The sequence below is a fragment of the Myotis daubentonii genome, chromosome 1, assembly GCF_963259705.1.
Source record: "Myotis daubentonii chromosome 1, mMyoDau2.1, whole genome shotgun sequence".
Lineage (NCBI taxonomy): Eukaryota > Metazoa > Chordata > Mammalia > Chiroptera > Vespertilionidae > Myotis > Myotis daubentonii.
The window spans coordinates 72659519-72678717 of record NC_081840.1 but is presented as its reverse complement, the minus strand read 5'-3'; the positions used below and the strand labels follow the sequence as shown (position 1 = coordinate 72678717).

Genomic DNA, 19199 nt, shown 5'->3' with positions numbered 1-19199 from the left:
ACTGGGTCAAATGGGAGTTCCATTTTTAATTTTTTTTTTTTTTGAGGAAACTCCATACTCTTCTCCACAGTGGCTGCAACAGTCTGTATCCCCACCAGCAGTGTACGAGGGTTCCTTTTTCTCCACATCCTTGCCAGCACTTGTCATTTGTTGATTTGTTGATGATAGCCATTCTGACAGGTGTGAGATGGTACCTCATTGTTGTTTTGATTTGCATTTCTCGAATGATTAGTGACTTTGAGCATGTTTTCATATGTCTCTTGGCTTTCTGTATGTCCTCTTTCGAAAAAAGTGTCTATCAAGGTCCTTTGCCCATTTTTTAATTGGATTGTTTATCTTCCTTTTGTTAAGTTGTTTGAGTTACCTATAAATTTTGGAGATTAGGCCCTTATCAGGTATAACATTGTGCAAATATGTTCTCCCATGCAGTGGGCTTGTCATTTTGTTGATGGTTTCTTTTGCTGTGCAGACGCTTTTTATTTTGATGTAGTCCCATTTGTTCATTTTCTCTTTAGTTTCCATTGTCCTAGGAGATGTGTCGGTAAAGATATTGCTACAAGATATGTCTGATATTTTGCTGCCTGTAGATTCTTCTAAGATTTTTATGGTTTCCCATCTTATGTTTAACTCCTTTATCTACTTTGAGTTTATTTTCGTGTATGGTGTAAGTTGGTGGTCTAGTTTCATCTTTTTGCATGCATCTGTCCAATTTTCCCAACACCATTTATTGAAGAGACTCTCTTGACTCCATTATATGCTCTTGCCTCCTTTGTCAAATATTAATTGAGCATAATGACTTGGGTCGATTTCTGGGTTCTCTATTCTATTGGTCTATATGTCTGTTCTTGTGCCAGTACCAGGCAGTTTTGAGAACAGTGGCTTTGTAATATCGCTTGATATCTGGTATTGTGATCCCTCCAACTTTGTTTTTCTTTCTCAGGAATGCTGTGGCTATTCGGGGTCTATTTTTATTCCATATAATTTTTGGAGAGTTTGTTCTAGGTCTGTGAAATATGCCGTTGACATTTTAATGGAGATTATATTGAATCTATACATTGTTTTGGGTAGTATGGACATTTTAATGATGTTACCTTGTGGTTGATATTAACCTCCATTTCATAGATAAGAAAACTGAAATTTACAAAAGTTGATTATTTGCTCCAAGTCTTCTAATAACTGGCAGGGTTTGAATTAGAATCAAATCTAGTGGATGCTGAAGCTACTTGGCCCAAGTTTTGCCTTCCCCCAATCCATGTGATTTTCAAGAGTTCCCTTTGAAAGGGAGGCATAATCACTGAATGAAAATATTAGGAGAAGAGCAAGATGGGGTCACTCAGGTCAGAATTGCCTTGAGCGGATGGGGTATGTGTGACTGCCTGGGGCCTGCACAACAGCCAGGACCAGTAGAAAAAGGTTTGCAGTGGAGACAGGGCTTTAGGTTGGCTCCCATCCCCATACCTCGACATGGCCAGCATGGAGGGAGGTTGCAGGACTGCTGAAGGATGCGGAAGCTGGAATAGGCAATGCTGAGCAGGAGGGTGGTAGAAGACCAACTCTGAAAGAAGAGACCAGAATTCAAAGGTGAAAAGGAACTACTAAAGCAAAAGGTGGCCAGAGAAAAGTTCCCTAAAAGTTAGGGGGCCGAGAGAGAAATGGTAATTCCAAACCACTCCGTTGGAATTGGGATTCGAGGGTCACTAATAGGTGTTCTCTTTGAAAACCAATCTTGCTGGAGAGAAGCCAAGAAGAGTAGATGCTCCAAGCTGTGGCCTCACAACACCATCGTCGTGGTTTGCAAATCCCTTAATAGCCAGAGTCTCCAATGCTGTCTGACCTGGGTTGCTCCTTTTAGTGCAGTCTTTTCTTTTGGGGCGGGTGGGAGGGGGTGGGGGGAGATAGTCATGGTTATTGCTGCAAATGGAAAAGTTTAGTAGGCATTGTGGTGTATACACTCAGATCTATGTCAGTGATGGGAAGTGCCCGTTCTCAGGGCAGCTTTGCCGATGTAGTTCTTCTTGGGTTTTGTAAATCATTGCTCATCTTTGTCTCATTTTTATTTCTTTCCTGGTACACAAGTCAGCATGTTGAATTCATTGTAACTAAATTGAGCATGTGGACTGGGAGGTTAGATTAGGTTAAGCAAATGTTTTAAGTACATTGTGTGAAATTAGCTAAATAAAGAGCTAAGACACTCAGCCACTTCTTCAATATGAAGCAAGTATGTGATTAATGTTGAGCAAGATATTTTTATTTAATTCCCTGAAGAAGAAGCAGGGTTTCTTTTTTCTTTTTAAAAAAATTTCAGTTACAATTGACATTCAATATTGTATTAGTTTCAGGTGGACAACATAGCAGTTACACATTTATATAACTTACAAAATGACCCCCCCCCCATAAGTTTTGCACATACCTGACACTATGTATAAGTATTGCAATATTATTGACTATATTCCCTAAACTGTATTTTACACCCCTATGACTGGTTTTATAATTGCCAATTTATACTTCTTAATCCCTTCACCTTTTTCAACCAACACCACAACCCCCGTCCCATCTGGCAACCAGTAGTTTGTTCTCTATATCTGTGAGTTTCTTTCTGTTTTGTTTGTTCATTTATTTTGTTTTTTTAGAGTGCACATATAAATGAAATCATATGGTATTTGTCTTTCTCTGTCTGACATTTCATTTAGCATAATACCCTCTAGGTCAGCCGTGGGCAAACTACGGCCCGCGGGCCGGATTCGGCCCGTTTGAAATGAATAAAACTATTGAAAAAAAAGACCGTACCCTTTTATGTAAAGACTAGAGGCCCGGTGCACAAAAATTTGTGCACTCGGGGTTGGGAGAGGAGGTCCCTCAGCCTGGCCTGTGCCCTCTCACAGTCTGGGACCCATCAGGAGATAAGGACCTGCTGGTTTAGGCCTGCTCCCGGGTGGCAGAGGGCAGGCCTAATCCTAGGTGTAACCCCTGGTCGGGCTCAGAGCAGGACCCATTGGGGAGTTGGGGCCCCGCCTCCTGTCATGCACAGAGCAGGGCGGATTGGGAGGTTGCGATGCCACCCTCAGTCATGCTCAGGGTAGGGCCGATTGGGGGGTTGGGGCACCACCCCCTGTCACACTCAAGGCAGGGTCCATAGGGAGGTTGCAGCGCCACTCCTGTCACACACAGAGCAGGGCCGATCAGAGGGTTGGGGCTCCGCACCCTGTCACACTGATCCCGGTGCTGGGAAGCCTCGCTGCTCCGCTGATCCCAGGGCCAGGACGCCTCTCGGCTCCCCTGATCCCTGGCCCGGAGGCCTCTCGGCTCCGCTGATCACCGGGCCTCCGACTCCGCTGATCACAGGGCCGGGAGGCCTCTGGACTCCGCTGATCACCGGGGCTGGGAGGCCTCTGGACTCCGCTGATCACCGGGGCCGGGAGGCCTCTCGGCTCCGCTGATCACCGGGGCCAGGAGGCCTCTCGGCTCCGCTGATCACCGGGGCCAGGAGGCCTCTCGGCTCCGCTGATCGCGGGGCCTCCGACTCCGCTGATCACTGGGGCCGGGAGGCCTCTCGGCTCCGCTGATCACCGGGGCCGGGAGGCCTCTGGACTCCGCTGATCACCGGGGCCGGGAGGCCTCTCGGCTCCGCTGATGGCGGGGCCTCCGACTCCGCTGATCACCGGGGCTGGGAGGCCTCTCGGCTCCGCTGATCACCGGGGCCGGGAGGCCTCTCGGCTCCGCTGATGGCGGGGCCTCCGACTCCGCTGATCACCGGGGCTGGGAGGCCTCTCGGCTCCGCTGATCACCAGGGCCGGGAGGCCTCTGGACTCCGCTGATCACCAGGGCCGGGAGGCCTCTCAGCTCCGCTGATGGCGGGGCCTCCGACTCCGCTGATCACTGGGGCTGGGAGGCCTCTCGGCTCCGCTGATCACCGGGGCCGGGAGGCCTCTAGGCTCCGCTGATCACCGGGGCCGGGAGGCCTCTAGGCTCCGCTGATCACTGGGGCTGGGAGGCCTCTCGGATCTGCTGATCACTGGGGCCAGGAGGCCTCTCGGCTCCACTGATCGCAGGGCCGGGAGGCCTCTGGACTCTGCTGATCCCAGGCCCTGAGGCCTCTCGGCTCCGCTGATCACCGGGGCTGGGAGGCCTCTCGACTCCGCTGATCACCAGGGCCGGGAGGCCTCTGGACTCCGCTGATCACCGGGGCCGGGAGGCCTCTCAGCTCCGCTGATCACCGGGGCCGGGAGGCCTCTCGGATCCGCTGATCACCGGGGCCGGGAGGCCTCTAGGCTCCGCTGATCACTGGGGCCGGGAGGCCTCTCGGCTCCGCTGATCACCGGGGTGGGAGGCCTCTCGGCTCCGCTGATGGCGGGGCCTCCGACTCCGCTGATCACCGGGGCCGGGAGGCCTCTAGGCTCCGCTGATCACTGGGGCCGGGAGGCCTCTCGGCTCCGCTGATCACAGGGGCTGGGAGGCCTCTCGGCTCCGCTGATCTCGGGGCCGGGAGGCCTCTTGACTCTGCTGATCCCAGGCCCTGAGGCCTCTCTGCCCTGCTGCTTCAGGGCTGTTTGGCTTCGCTCTGCTTGGAGTCTGAGTATGCAAATTAACCGCCATCTTTTAGCTTCTATAATTAAAACATTGTATCTTTTGGAGTTATTGCTTCAGGAGCTCAGAGCCCTGCAGCTGGGGGGATCCTTGACTTTCTCCATCACTGGGGCAACCAAGCCTCCTATTCTCAGCTGCCTGGCTGCCAGCCGCCATCTTGGCTGACAGTTAATTTGCATATCTCACTGATTAGCCAATGAAAAAGGTATCGGTTGTACGCCAATTACCATTTTTCTCTTTTATTAGTATAGGATGTTTACTTTGAATTTATATTAGTTCACACAAACACTCCATCCATGCTTTTGTTCCGGCCCTCCGGTCCAGTTTAAGAACCCATTGTGGCCCTTGAGTCAAAAAGTTTGCCCACCCCTGCTCTAGGTCCATTCATATCATCACAAATGGTGAAATTTCATTCTTTTTTATGGCCAAGTAATGTTCCATTATACATATATGTACCACCTTTTCTTTATCCATTTATCATTTGATTGGAGCATTTAATCCATTTACATTTAAAGTAATTATTAATAGGTTTGTAGTTATTGACATTTTATTGTTTTTTTTTTTGTTTTTGTAGTTCTCTGTTTCTATTCTCTTGCTATCCTTTCTTGTATATTGATTTCTTTCTTTGTTGTGTTTGGATTTATTTTATTTACTAGGGGCCCAGTGCATGAATTTGTGCACCTTGAAAGGAACTGTGGGCCGAGAGGCTGTGGTTGGCACAGAGGCAGGTCTCAGCCCATCCTCCGCACCCCCACCCAGACCCTCCTGCCATGGCCCCTGGTCCCCTGTCTGCCTGCAGCCCCACTCCCGCCGCTGCTGCTCCTACGCACTAATGGCACCGGCCCCACTCGCACCCACTGATGACACAGAGTGATTGGGGCCGGTGCCAGCAGCGAGTGCAAGAGGGGTTGATGCCATCAGTGGTTGCGAGTGGTGGCTGCTGCCCTGATCGTCCCTCAGGATCAGGGGGAGGTGGAGAATCCCTCAGGGGCAATTGGGGCCGGCAGCCGCAGCTCGCGCTCACTGATGGTACCAAGCAATTGGGGCTGGCAGCAGGTGCAAGCGCCAGGCAGGACCGCAGTGCACAGGAGCAAAGAATTTTCAGTAATCACCAGAGGTTTGCCCCGATGACAGCAACTGGCGCCCCACTTTGGTCTGGTGCCCCCACTTACCTGCTCCACCATCCCACCGTGGCCAATGCCTGCCATGTTCCACACACGCCCCCTGGTGGTCAGCGCACATTATAGTGACCGGTTGTTCGGTTGTTCTGCTGGTTGGTCTATTTGCATATTAGCCTCTTATTATATAGGATTTCTTATAGATTTTTGGTTTGTGGTTACCATGGGCTGCATATATAGGAAGCTATGTGTATAGTAGTCTATTTTAAGTTGATGATCACTTAAGTTCGAATACTTTCTAAAATCACTACCATTTTTACTCACCCCCTCCCCATTTATATTTTTTATCATTATATTTTGCTTCTTTTGTGTGTTTTTGTGTATTGCTTAATTTACTGTTGGAATTATACATGATCTTTCCTCTAAGTCCTTGCCTCTAACACTTGTTATTGTCTTCCTTTTTTATTCTAGCCATCCTAACGAATGTAAAAAAGTATCTATCTCGTGGTGTTTATTAGCATTTCCCTGAACTAAAAATGTCTTTTTTCATGCGGTTATTGGCCATTTGCATGTCTTCTTTGGAGCAATGTCTATTCAAATCCTTTGCCTATTTTTTAATTGGGCAATTTGTTCTTCTGAGTTGTAAGTGTTCTTCATGTATTCTCAATACAAGTCCTTTGTCAGATATATGACTTACAGATATTTTCTCCCATTCTTTGGGTTGTTTTCCACTTTCTTGATGTAAATTGGTGAATTTTCATATTTTTCGTTTTCACGTCTGCTGAGTGGCTGGATCACAAGTCAGATAGCCTTGACATGCACGTGGAGAATAAAGTAACTGCATCTAGTTTTCTGTAGATTAAAAACTCCTGCTTTGGACACAAAAGCACAGACTTTCCAAAGTCATCTAGGTGAGCCCCTCAGCCAGGGAAGGTAATTCGCCTTTGATAACACAGAAGATATGCCTTGACACCTAATTAGAGTTTGAATTTAATAATGAAAAGCATTGAAACCATTCCTTATATTTCCAAACTGTTGATTAACTCAACATCATTTGGATTTCTGTTTAACCTGATCTCTTCCTATTTCTTCTTTTCTTTTTTCCCCTCCTTCTTTTTCCTCCTCTCCCCTCCCCACTCCGTTTTAATTTCAGATTGAAAATGGCTCAGGAATCAGTCAGCAAGTTGACAGCAGAGAAGAAAGTGGAGACAAAGAAAATCAATCCCACGGCCAGTCTGGTGAGATACATTTTTCAACATAGCCTCAAGATTTTTCATTATAACTGATGTGCGCCCAGGAGTGTGCCTGAATTTAAAGGACAACACTCAGGGAAATGGCAGGTAGTGTCCAGATTCTCAGTTTCCACCCCAGAGTAGTGTATAGATTACATATATATATATATGGAGAGAGTGAGGAACAAAACAGCTTCATGTGTTTGCCACCAAACTCAACAAAGGTCATTTTCTAATAAACCAAACTGAGTCACTTGTCATTTCATACCCTTCCACTGCCCTCCCCCCACATGCCATGATCCCCCTCATCTCAAAGCACCTTTCTCCTGAAATGTTTAAGCATTTCACTCTCATCAGTTTCCCCAATGAAAGAAAAGGGCAGGCTTATCCTCTTTTGATCAGTAGAAAAACTGAGATGCAGAAAAGATGCAGTCTACCTGTATCACTTCACAAACGGATAACAAAAGCCAGGACCACACTCAGTCTCAGAAGTCCCTCCCTGTCCTAGAAAACAGCAGTCTGGTCTGGCTTCCTACCTGTGGGGTCAAGTTGTCCTCCAAGGTCATGTTTGCAGGGTAGATCACAATGAATCTCCACCTGTTTGTCACAGAGAATAGTTGGAATAGCTAAATGGTTATGAACCCAAGGTGTCAGGGTTCAAATCCCATCTCAGGCACTGACTAGTTGGAAAACCTTAGTGAAGTTTTTGCTTCTCCCTCTTCTGTGAAAAGAGGGAAATAATATTATCTTTGCTTTAGGGTGATTTTGAGGAAGGTAGGAAGAGACATGCAAAGTGCCTAGGACATAATAAGAGCTCAGTAAGTGTTAGTTCTTTTCCTTGTTATGAATTTCGGCACCTTTGGTTGGCGCTGCAACCGAAAACAGCAGTGAGTGGAAAGTGGGAGTATCACTCTCCTCACTTTGATTTTCAGACCCTCCTACAACTGTGCCCTGACCTCCTACAACTACTTGGTGTTTTCCTTTTGTGTCACAAGTACATTTTGCCAGCTGCTTCAACTGCTGCGACAATGCAAATGGAACAATAAGTTATAAAGTGAAATTATTTCTGTTGATTGACTGTGGTGTCTCTCAAACCCCATCAGCAGCTGAATGAAATGTTGAGTGAGGTTGGTGAGTGAGAAATAGAGAAGCCAAGGCCACACAGCTTGGCCTGCAAAGGCAGTGGTTAGTGCAAGAGCCCCTCCGTGCCCATTGATACTCTGTTCATTACACTCACTTGTAGGATTTCAGTGACAGTGGGCTCAACCCTGATTTTTACCTTTCATCGGACTCTTCCCCTTTCCCCAGGCCTCTTATTTGGATTTCTGTCCTAACTTTTACAGCCAAATGCATGTCCAGGGGCAAAGAGAATGGACATAGCTCAATAGATCAGTAATTTTCAACTGGTGTGCCACAAGAATGTTTAAAACATGCAGTACCTGACTGTTTATTCAGGGTTGCTGACCTCATTTCCTTTAGATTGCCAGATTAAAAAAACGATAGTAGCCAACATAACAATAGCCATCCAGTGTGAATGAATCAAAATTATACCCTATTTTTGTTGTCAGATTGACAAAAAAAAGATAATATAGTTTTTTGGTGTGCCGCAGAATTTTAGTGATTAACTTATGTGTGCCATGAGATGAAAAAGGCTGAAAATCGCTGCTCTAGATGAAAGAGACTCCATGCTATTCTTTTGTAGGTGACCTACACTATGAGCAAGCTCCCAATTGCGATCCTCAACTTTGTTAGGGTTGTTTGTTTTGTTGTTTATTTTGGTAGAAATTAGGGAAGAGCTCGTAAACTGATTCCTGATTTAATTTCATAAGACAGGGATAGGATCCAAACTAGGGATGGGTGTTTAAAGTCATCAACATGCATTTGCATCTAAACCAATATAATAATTCTTTGTAACATGGTATCTCCTGGATCACAAGCAGCTAAGGATCCACTCTCAAAGGGCTTCTCTCCGCCTCTGCTCTTCCGGAAGGAGTGTACTTCTCCCATTTCTCCTTTAGCCTTCTGTTCTCCCACCCCTAAGAGCAGACATACCCATCACTGTGCTTAATATATTTACCTCTCTAAAGCCCTAGACACGTGAGGGCCTGTGTTTCTGCTTTGTGTCCTTGTTTGTGTTTACACCCTGCCAGCAGACTTCCACGCTCTTCCCCATGAGAAGTTTGTCCCTGGGAAGGAAACTCAGGGAACACAGAGCAGAACATCTACGGTGAACGGGAGCTCCTGCCATTCTGCATAGACCACGTCTGGTCACCTTCCAGTTTGACTTTTCATATTTAAAGACTCCCTATTTCTTGAGCATTCCATGATTCCATTAGTGGGCCAAGGTTAGGAATGGAAGGAGCCTCTGAGTAACACTACAAAACTAGGACTTTTGTCACAGAACAACAGCCTGGAATGGTAATGGTCAGTGTTTCAGGTGGATATACTTGGTTTATGAGCTGGTTATTGTTTTGTTGGTTTGTTGGAGAGTGAGGGTGATAGGTTGTAAGGGGCAGGTAACTGAAGGTTTCAGGAAAGAAGGCCTGAAACACTCTTATTTCTAGGGCATATAGTACAACTCTAGAATTCTAGCCCAAAACTTTAGAAACTTGTCAAAATTTGATGGAAAATTAGAAAAGGAATGATAATAAACTTTTTTTTTCTTAAACAACAGAAAGAAAGACTACGTCAAAAGGAAGCCAGTGTGACCACCAACTAAAAAGGAGACACTGAAGATGACAGCAAGACTGAGTACCTTGCTTATCCTTTGCAACACCAGCGCTGCAGGAAGTTCTTGAAAGACATGTCACTAAACGTTGCTTTTGCTCATGGCTTTGTGAGGTCATCTGCAGTGAGAACCCGTGCCTTCCCAAAGTCCCTGGTTAAGCCACAGAACCAATGACAAGCTGTGTAAGGGAAATCGCAGGAGTATTTGATGATTGTTTCTGTAGGGGCCCAAAGTTCACTTTGTTATAAGACCAGAAGAAAGCCCCAAGATTTTCCAAACATTTTTTAAAAGCAAAGATTCCAAGCTTTCTGACCCACTCTTAATATATGTAAATTTGTGACCGAAGAAGAGAGGGCTCTTACGACAGTTGCCTTGAGAAAGTTCAAGCCTTTACACACTGCTGGTTTGACTGTTGATCTTAATTTTGATCCCATTGCATCAAGATCCTGAAGTGTCTTTCTCGCCAAAAATGTTGACATTTACCCAAACTATTTTTAAAGAGGTCCAAGACTATGGATTTCCCAGAGGAGAAAAATGGTTATCTTATTGTTGTTCATGTTATGGAAAGGAGAGGAAATGGGATTATACATGGTGGATAAGGGATTAAATAACCATAAACTTCATAAACCTGGAGAACAAATTATGATACAGGGAGTTCACATCAGCCATTAAGCAATTAATTGCGGTTTCCTGGACCAGCAGAGAGTCTCTCCATCCCAGATTCCAGAAGAAACAGTGATACCTGAGCACGGAGACACTTGGGGTCAAAGCAGTTGCTTGGACAAGTGACCCAGTAACAGAGCACATTTCACGTTTCAGAACATTCGTGAATGGGCAATGTCTTGATGATGTGCACCTGAGCTCTACGTCATGTTCTGGGACTGTGTGCAGCCAGACCTGTCCCACCAGCCCCAGGAGGCAGTTTCCAGACAGGACTGCAAATGTTACTTGCTGCCTTTTGTTATGACCTTGACCCTTGATGGACAGCCATGTGACAGAGGTCTTTGGTGTCTGAAAAATTAAGTTCAGAAAAGTTCTTTACACGCAAATGCAAAGAAGGTGTTCACATTAATGGAATGCCATGTACATGCAGCTTTTTCGGACCCTGGGAGTCACTGCCCCTTGAGTCACAAGAGAGAGGAATCTACCTTGTGAGTAGAGAAAAGAGGGGACTGGGGGTGAATTGATAATAAGATCAGAGACTGTCAGGTTTGGGCCTTGAAGGGATGGAGGTCAAAGGTTTCTCCTCCAAATGATGGAGCAACAACCTTAAAACCCTTCAAACCCTTCCCAATCCAGCTGCAGTGTGTGGCCTGACCCTTGTCCCATGATCTTCCCAGAGCCTCTCAACTTCCAGGTGGCTGAATGTTTACCCAGGACATGCCTGCCAGGTATCAACCCCCTCAGGGACCCATAACAGATCCAGCTTATTAAAGTGGCACCATATCCTAATATAATGCCCGTCTTGGGAATCAAGAATGTACAGTCAAGATCCAATCAAGTCTCTGAAGCCATATTCATGCAGGTGCTAACCACCTTTTCAAAAGAAAAGAATATGGTAGCATAGTTGGGTTGTTGTTGTTTTTCCAGTTCAAAATAAAAGGATGAGACAAGCAAAAGAGGAAAGCTGATAAGAAACTTACATGACTAAAAGAAGTTGCTTGTGAGCAAGAAGCTTTTTAGACTAGATTGTTTTCTTACATTGTTTCTTCCTTTTCCCTTAACTGTGAAGAAAACCTAAGGAATTCATCAATTGAAAACAAATTCCGCTTACAGCCATCCTGGGCTCTGTGACATGCCTTTTGGTATTATCGTGCAAAAAAAAAAAAAAAAAAAAGTGCCTGTTTTGCCCATGCCTTGGGAATCAGCTTTGAGTTCAGTAAGACCAACATATGTTTGGAAACATGTGTGTCCTTAGAGACCTGATGGGAGACAGCTGCCAGTGGCTTTCAGTGGAGTCGCCATCATCCACTTTAAGTCTTAAAGCTGGTGCTCATAGGAAAATCACTGAAGATAAGCAGGACTGTCACTTTGGCCACATAACCCAGCAGGAACATGCGCTCAGGGAACCAACCGGGAGGAATAACGAGTGGGGACATTTAATTTGAGAGTTAGACAAATGCAGCCCAAGGTGGGTTTTATCCTCAGGGATAGACTAGAAATTGGCAGTAAAATACCTCTTTCTAAAGAGCAAAGTTTGCCTGCCGATGTTGGGGAAACAGTGATTTTTCTAAGATTAGTCAAAGGTAATATGTTAGTACATTAAGACACCAGGGCAGGATCTCCTTCATTTTCACCCAGTTTGAATCCTGCAGTATGCATCTGGACCCCCTTCCCAATCCACACACATGCTGCACTGTTGACATCACCTTCATTTCTAACTTAAGTTGATCATCAGTCAAGGTTCGCAAGAGTTGTTCAAGGTAGGCCATCTAAAACAGCTTGGAGGCCTTAAAATATTCCCTCTAAAATACAGTTGAGATTGTGTTTAAACACAGCAGGTGTCTCTAAACTTCTCGTGGAGAGGAAGTAGTTGGGGTACCACTAGAGCTTGAGCATTTCGGGTAACTAAGACTTAAGTGGCTATTCTAAGCACAGCCCTCCCCGAACAAGAGGGAGAGTGGCCAGTACTGCTATTCTGCTTAACCAGACACTCACATCGGGCTTCCCAGTCAGACTCTGGGAAATCTTAGCTTGTGAACATCATCTTCTCTTCTAGCCAAGATTCATTACATCAGGGCACAGCTGATAGCAGTTCAGATTCTTGCATGAGTAATTGGCATCATCCCTCAAGCACACGAGTATATCATATATTAAACCGGAGCATGATGTAACTATCTTAGGTAGAAATAAGAAAAAAACTCAGGCCAGTGAGGTGTCAAAAATAAGGTTAGAAGGAGATGTGCTCTATAGCTTTTAACCCAAGAAGAGGCAGCTTACGGGAGGAGAAAAAAGGGCAGAGTCTGGTCGAGCAGTAATTGATGATGGTGACTCCCCCACCATCATAGGTGATGGACCTGCTGCCCATCAGTTGCCTTTTGAATACTTGAATTGATGTCCATGGTGTCTCCTCAAATGCTCGCTGCAACTACATAGGAATTATGGAGGAAGAATTTCCAAAATCTGAGAAGTAGGATAAGGAAACCTAGTGGTGCTGTTACATCTGGAAATGTTGTAGCCTAAAAAAATAGGCAATGTGGTTGAGGAATTGAATGTCAGATTGGATGCTGGTCTCCCTCCTCCTGTTCCCCAAGTAGGGTCAGTAGAAGCTGCACACCTGCTGAACCTCCCTTCAGCACCCCTTTGTCCATAAGTACCGTGAGGAAAGGCGTTTTCTAAGTGAAAAGCTCATGTGCTGCTGGTGGCGCAACTGGAGAAACTAAAGGAAGGGAAGGAATTTTGGGTGGTATGGAAATCTCCCCAAAGATAGTCATCAGTATGGTTCTTCCATGTGCTTGGAGGTAGCAGAAGAGATGTAAGTGTATTTGTGCACATCTCTCCATGGATTGCACTCCTTGCAATGAGGAGGTTTTTATTTCAATTATTCTTGCTTTTGTGAGTGTTATGTTTTCTCATTTCTATTTCTCCTTCCTTGTCCCGTGTCATTCATGCAGATCACTCCCTTAGTCAGTGGCTAGTCAGTGTGTGAGGGGGAATTAGCAAAACCGCAGTCTCTTTCCCAGTAATCAGGCTTTAACTTTGGCAGCGGAACCTCTTCACTCCTTCATCTAATAAGTTGGTCTATTTTGACCTACTCTCCCTTCCCCCAGACAAAGATAAAACCGACTTAGGGCTTTCTGTGTCAAGAAGAGAGAAGTAAAAAAAACAAAAAACAAAAAAAACAGCTTTTCCCCAAAAATATCAAATATACAATGTTATAAAGTAGTTTAAGTTGTCTTTAGGAATCACTAGGAAGAACTGTTAGATTTGAGTTTTATTTTTCTTTGGTCCTGCCTATTCTAATCAGAAGAAAAAAAACACACACAACAAAACACAAATGAAATAAACAAACAAAACACCAAGAACTGGAAGGGAAAATAAAAAGCATCAGCAGGTTTGGTAATCTACAAATTAATTTATTGGTTCCTAAATTATAAAAAAAAAAATAAGCATACTGTGAAATTCAGTGAGTTAATTTTGAAAAAGTCACGTAGAAGGAGAAGTGTCATGTTGTAGTAGAAATGCTAGACCATTTAAGTTTCCTTACTCTGGATTTTCTTAAGAGCAGTTTATAAATACATGGAACATCCAGAAGACCATGACTATCACATTTCACATATTACATATTGTACCTTCAGGAACATTACCACTGAAGAGAGTGAATTCAATAAAGACATGAACTTCCATTCATGTCAGCTACTTTGTCATCATAAAGAAATCTGCAGCATTAAGAGAAACAAGTCCGTGTGACCAACCTAATAGTATTTAGTAGGAATTAAAAAGTAAGAATCATTTTTAGCCCCTCCAAAATGCAAATAACTTGTTGGATATATGTCCATTTTCCAGCTGTACAGAGAAACAGTCCAGCTGCTTGGAACCTTCCCTGTAATTGGGGCAGAAGTCACTTAAAGAAAAGCACCTTCAGAAACAGGCCTAGGCATACCTGGCTCCTTTAGGCTCACATGTCAGTATGTACAACTACGTTAGCAATTGAAACCAGGCATGACTAGGCTCCATAACAGCTGTATGGGACTGAGCAGCCCATTTTGTGTCTTTTCTGCATACCCACCAGTTGTTGACGCCTTGTCAGAAGCATTGGATGTTAGTTTCACAATTCTTCATTTCCCTCCCAAGGAATGGGCATTCTAACAAACCCTCCTCCCGATCAATGCTTTGCTGGGCAGTAGTGAATTCAGGAGAGTTCTAATATGTCCAACTTGAAGCCCATCGTGTGGTTGACAACTTACTTGAGAGCGTAAAGATATTAAAATAGCAGCTAGCTCACTCTGTCTCTTAAGTCCCTGGGAAATTTCTACCAATGCAGAGATCAGAGAAGCAAATCAAGCCTCATGCAGTAGGTTAGCTGTCCTCAGATGGAGCTTATTGGATTCATTTCCCCTCTATCCCCAGCCCCTCTCCTAACCAGCCTGGTGATTGTAACATAGAGGACCTTTTCCCTCTTTCCTTTCTCTGGTATGATGACTCGCTTCAGTCAGCAGTTCAAATGAACTCCAGGCTTTATTGCATATTGTATCTAGGAAGTGCTTGTTCATGAATTTCTTCTCCACTCTATGATCTGGGAACGACTGACTTAATCTCAGTTTTTATATGGAAGTGGTAGCTAAAGCCATTAATTTACTCTTCTACATTCCATCTATGTTTATATAATTTTCTGTTTGTTTTTTAATTTTCCCTCAATACTAAGAACCTCCAGTCTGCCTCTTTTTCTAAAAGCTGATCCAGATACTTAACTTCTATGGGCTTTAAAAAAAAATGTTTTATGTGAAATTTTATAGCATTGGACCTGCAAAATGCAAATGAGCCCATAGTTTCCTGTAGAAATTCACCTCCAAAGAATTTGGCATTCTTCCCCATGGAGTAAACAGCCTGCTACCAGACCTAGGCTGTTTTGTAGGCTGAGCATTTCCCTAAATTCTGTCTGTACAGACACCAAGGCACCAAGGGGCTCTTTGTCTTTGAAACTATAAAAATGTCTAAGAAGATAGTGAATAATTCTTCCCCATATATAGTGTGAGCTGCCAACGCATTATGCTCAGCAATGAAGAAGTCAAGTGTTTTCAGGGGTGCATTCATGGTGGCTTGTCAACATCTTTGGCAAAGTTGTACCTGCTTTCCTTTCTTGTTCTCTTTCAGGGCTTACTTCCATTCTTTCTCATGGAACAACTATAATTTTATTTACCAATCAGTCAGCTTCCCAAATGAAAGCTATTCCCGTAGAGTACTGAGTGTGCAGGGAAATTACTCTCTCCCTCCCCACGACATGGATGATAGATGCATTCAGGAATGAACTCTCTGAGAATTCTTGGGATGAACTTTGAATTCCAGGTCTCCTTCTGTGAGACATATAAAAATGGGTTTATAGCATACAAAAAGTACACTACTCTTTCCAATAATAGACTAAAAAGATATTCAAAATCTTTACATTTTAGGTAGGTTTAAGTGAACTGTAAATAGCTAATTTTTTTCCCTTGCTCCTTGGCAATTGGTCCCTAGCTATAGTCTTACCTCTTCACATCTGACCATCAAGACACAAAGAAGGTGGTCTCGGTCCCACTGAGATTCCACTCTGCATATTTCTCCAAAAACATCCATTTCCTGTGGAAACAAATCTATGAGTGAGGGGTAAGTCTAGCGACAATTCTCCTATCTGCCCAAGGTGACACACCCAGGATTTTTTTAGTCTACCAGAAGAATCAGACTATTCCTAGTAATTACTTTTATAATTCTGCAGTTCTTCAATTTCTCAGAACACAAATAATATGATTCTACTGTTAGTCGAATATATAATCTTCAAAGAATATGAGCATTTTAAAAAAGGACTTCTCTTTAAAGAAACAATCTGAGATAATTGTAAAAAGGCAGAAACTTTTAAAATGAGAAATGGAATAATTTTTAAGACTAGACAAAACATGTCTTTGATTCATTATAATCTTTTCTTTCATTGAGTTTTAATTTAGACTACTGTGGGGAGCAGCGTGCTTGATTTAAGGAATCGTGCTTTGGCCTGGAAAATCAGCACTGGCCTGCACGCCCAGACCTAAGTGAAATCAGTCAGCATCCTAATAGGAATCAGGCCTAACAGAAATGTAAATTATCTCAAGTCTTAAACGTTTAATTTTCTTAGCGACACCCTTTCTTAAAATGGACTCTGCTTTCTTAAAATGCACTGGATCCATGCAGTTATGTGTGTTCATTCCGCCTTGTGAGATTGCAAGCCATAGGCTGAGGGAGAACAGGTGACAGGGAAGAAGGAAAATTTGGACAAGGCCAGGGTGCACTGTTTGGCTGATGCATTGCATTGTTAGGGAGCTGGTCATTTTCACCATGGTTGTACCAATGGCAGCTTAAGGAATCTGTATTAAGCAAATGGGAGTCCCCAGGGTCTCATAGAGGTCAGTACCCTAATGAAACTGGCCTGTGCCTGCTGAAATAATGTCATTCAATGTCAGAGTCATTGCCAGGGGTTGGTGGTCCAGGGATCTTTCCCTTTTCTCTGTGCCTGTCCTAAAGTCATTCTGGCATCTAGCTTCATTTCTGTTTTCTCCTTTCAGTACTGTGGCCTCCCCTTCCTTCATACCCTGCAGCTATTTTTTTTCTCACTTTACCCTTTTTCCAGGACCCAGCTTTTTACCCCTTTGCCTCACAGACAGCCCAGTGTCTCCCTGAGCCCTCACTCCCTCCTCTCACACCCAGTGCTCTGCTTCCCAGGCCTTTGGACAGGGCACTCCTCTGTCACCAAGTGAGACACACTACTATGACTGCCTCTTGTTAATGTCAGCATCACCTCATCACTTAGGCAAAGAGGGAAAAGTCCATAAAAAGGTTGGAAAATACATTTCTTTTTTATTTTATTTTATTTTAAGAAGGTTAGGGGGAGGGTTGTTCTCGTCCTCAATTTCTCATAGATTTTACTTTAAAACTGTCTAACCGGGACCATTCTTTTGATAAATTACAAATCAGTACAGCTGTGCTGCCTATGACTGCATTTTTGAAGCTCAAATACCTTTTCAGTGCTACTGGACACATTGCTTCAGTTTTGTACAAACATTTTGAATCATGGGCTTTTTATTGCCACTCCATTCTTACTGCTCACTATTCAAACATCTCCGTGCATCAGGATCAGACGTCAACAAATTGTGGTGGTTTTCAGATCAACAGTAACTGTGACACACTTGAAAGGGCATAAAGAGAAAGTATAAGCACGTCCCAGATAGTCAAACATTTGACCTGGAAGTATATTAGGACCAATCTGCAGCAGTCATCTTAAAGGATTTTAAGCAATAATGAAGGCAGTTTGAGAAGTGAGGTGGCACTTTAAAGACATGAAAACTTACATGACATGAAACCTTACATGACATGGTCTTGGATATTTTAACTGTAATAAGCTAATTGGATTCAGGTATTTTTTCCTTTAAATTTTTTAAAAATATGTATTTCTCATTTGTTTGCCTATTTAATTTTGTCAGCGCTGGAAATGCTCATTAGTTGAATTTGTAAATGTCACTTGCAACCAAATGAAGTATTTATTTTTAAAAAGAAAAGGTGAAGGAACCAATATTGATTGTACATAATGAAAATATGTGTGTGCGTATATATGTATATTTTCCTCCTTGACACTACTTGATTACCACATCAAGTGTATTTTTGTACATAGTATATATTGGTTAGAAAAATGTAGATTGTCTACTCAAAGGATTCTATCTCTATGATAGGTTATATTTATTCTAATCTATTGATACCTTTGTTAATTTGTTTTAAGAGATAGAACTCTATTTTTTTGGAATTTGCAGAGAACTGCATTCATGGCTTCCGATGGTAAATATGCTAAGGGTATTTTAATAAATCTTGGTTTCATGTCTGTCTGGTGTGCAGTGCAGATTTATTTTCAGGAGGCATTTTGGAAAAGTATTCCAACAGTACTCTACCTTCGAGAAACCAGTCACTTCTAACGTCCATTGCTGCCCAAGCTCCACATTACTACTGAGCTGCAAGAGCTGGGTCTCAGTAAACCTGTCATTCATATTTCCTTCTTTCTGCCCCGTCCATCCCACCAGCCATGGCCAACCTGCCAAGGCATAAAAGGCTAACACCAAACACAACCCAGCCAGGCATTGTCTCAGCTAAGCTGACCCAAAAGCAACACTACCTAAACATGTATTACCCAAGATGGGGTGAGTGAGAGGAGAACCATGGGGATTGGTGACTTCAAGCTGTGGATTGGTAAACAATATACTAGGGAAAGAACAGAATGTGGTATTGTAGTCCAGTGCTCAGCACAAGGTACAAATTCTTTTCAAGCAATAATATGACACTTGTAGGTATCTATGAACAAAAAAACTAAAATACTTCCAGCAGAATACACTTCTGTTTAAATAGAAGTGTGATTATTTTTTTATTAAATCTTTATTGTTCAGATTATTACAGTTGTTCCTTTTTGCCCTCCATAGCTCCCCTCCACCCAGTTCCCACCCCACCCTCTGCCCATACCCCACACCCGCACTGTCCTCATTCATAAGTGTAAGATATTTACCCAGTCTCTTCCCACACCCCCCACACCCCTTGATTATTTTTTAATTGATTAATCTGTTCAGTGTTCCTGAATTCCATGCACTCCTGAGTTCTAGAAACTTGCTGAGATATGCCCAGGAAGATATTGACATTTGGTGAACAGACAGAATTATTATCTGGGGAGACATTTTATCATTAGAAAATCTTCTAAATTATAGTCATAGAGTTTCTTTGACATTGGATAAAATCTATTTCACAGAGTAAAAACTACTGAAGTTCAAGAGACTTCACTTTTAGTGAACATATCAAAATGAGAATCCAAATCCTTTGACCCCCAAGGCCAAAGCC

The 19199-nt window shown here is 43.5% G+C and overlaps 1 protein-coding gene across 1 annotated transcript in view; it reads left to right on the top strand.

Annotated features, from left to right (window-relative positions):
• Positions 1–18201, top strand: part of FMN1 (formin 1) — a 302227-nt gene extending 284026 nt beyond the window's left edge. Inside the window, exons 16-17 of the mRNA XM_059705564.1 lie at positions 6856–6940; positions 9609–18201. Of these exons, the coding sequence (XP_059561547.1) occupies positions 6856–6940; positions 9609–9653 (130 nt within the window). The 3' untranslated portion in view covers positions 9654–18201. The remainder of the gene's footprint in view (positions 1–6855; positions 6941–9608) is intronic.
• The last annotated feature ends 998 nt before the right edge of the window (positions 18202–19199 follow it).